Source organism: Galeopterus variegatus, unplaced genomic scaffold (genome assembly GCF_000696425.1).
Source record: "Galeopterus variegatus unplaced genomic scaffold, G_variegatus-3.0.2 Scaffold80822, whole genome shotgun sequence".
Taxonomy (NCBI): domain Eukaryota; kingdom Metazoa; phylum Chordata; class Mammalia; order Dermoptera; family Cynocephalidae; genus Galeopterus; species Galeopterus variegatus.
This window is the reverse complement of record NW_007806933.1, coordinates 1-1,047: the sequence shown is the minus strand read 5'-3', so window position 1 is coordinate 1,047 and position 1,047 is coordinate 1. Positions and strand designations below refer to the sequence as shown.

The 1,047-nt window shown below is 47.7% G+C and overlaps 1 protein-coding gene across 1 annotated transcript; it reads right to left on the bottom strand.

The window, feature by feature from the left end:
- Positions 1-226: 226 nt before the first annotated feature.
- On the bottom strand, positions 227-921 carry LOC103584690 (NXPE family member 2-like; the record flags this gene model as incomplete). The annotated part of the gene is made up of 1 exon (XM_008565598.1): positions 227-921. A coding segment is annotated over one exon (695 nt), but the record flags the coding sequence as incomplete, so codon positions are not given.
- Between the last annotated feature and the right edge of the window lie 126 nt (positions 922-1,047).

Here is a 1,047-nt window from a genome sequence, read left to right as displayed (position 1 = left end):
TCACTGGTTATACTCCTTTTAGCAAATACTTCTAAAGCTGACCTACCTGGAACCCTCTGAAAATACTCCCAGCTGAACTGACTCTGAGGGATGGACCTAATTATAACTTAGTCAACATTAATTGACATGATAAGACAGCTTTATTAGTCAAAGCTATCAGGCAGAGTTTGGTCTGATCCTAAGTCTACGTCTTTGTATCTATTATTGCATTTGAAGGCCCATTTACCTGTGGAAAAGACTCCACTCTTGCTTGCTAAGATAGGAAACATTTCTATTCCTGGTGGCCATGTGGATCAGGGCCTCACAGGGAACATGTGGAGGCCTCTCGCAGTAGAAACCTTCTTGGTCTCGAGCGTCCAGATACTGGCACAATTCAGCACTTGTGTTTGGGGTCAGGCCACATTCAGAGAGGACTTGAGAGGCGCCATTGGCAAACTTGCCAATGAAGATCACCCTGTCATAGCCTTGGTTCCTTGCCCTCCAGAGAGCCGATGCCCCCTCACTGGGGTGAATGAGCAGGAGAGACAGGGAGACCTGGCCCTCCCAGAACAGAGTGAATCTGACAAGGTAGGTCCCGTCGTTGAAGTCAGTCACCTTTCCTGCAGCACCTGCCTGCAGGGCTGGGGAGAACATCCTGGCCCTCAGGAAATCTCCACCATATTCCTTCCTGTGTCCTAAGTGGTCCCTCATCTCCAGCAGGATGTCCAGCTGATCCCCTCTGCAGTATGTGTCTCTAGGGTTGAGGATGGTGGCTGTGCTGTGGGTGGCACTGGTTGTGGTATTCACATGGATGAAAGGTCTGGGCGGGATCAGCTGGTCTAGTTTCTGCATGATTTTCTTTGTTCTCAGCTCAGTCTCTGTTGGTAAAACTGCTGGGTTCAGTGATGCTTCAGAGTGTGAGAACTTTGTGAGGATGCTCCACTGGTTTGGGGTGATAGGGTTTCTCAATCTGAACAAGAACTGAAGTATTGAAGGGAAAATGATACGTTATCAGCAAGTGATAGGGCATGCTTTTCAATGTAAATTATTATCGTTAATTTTACATCT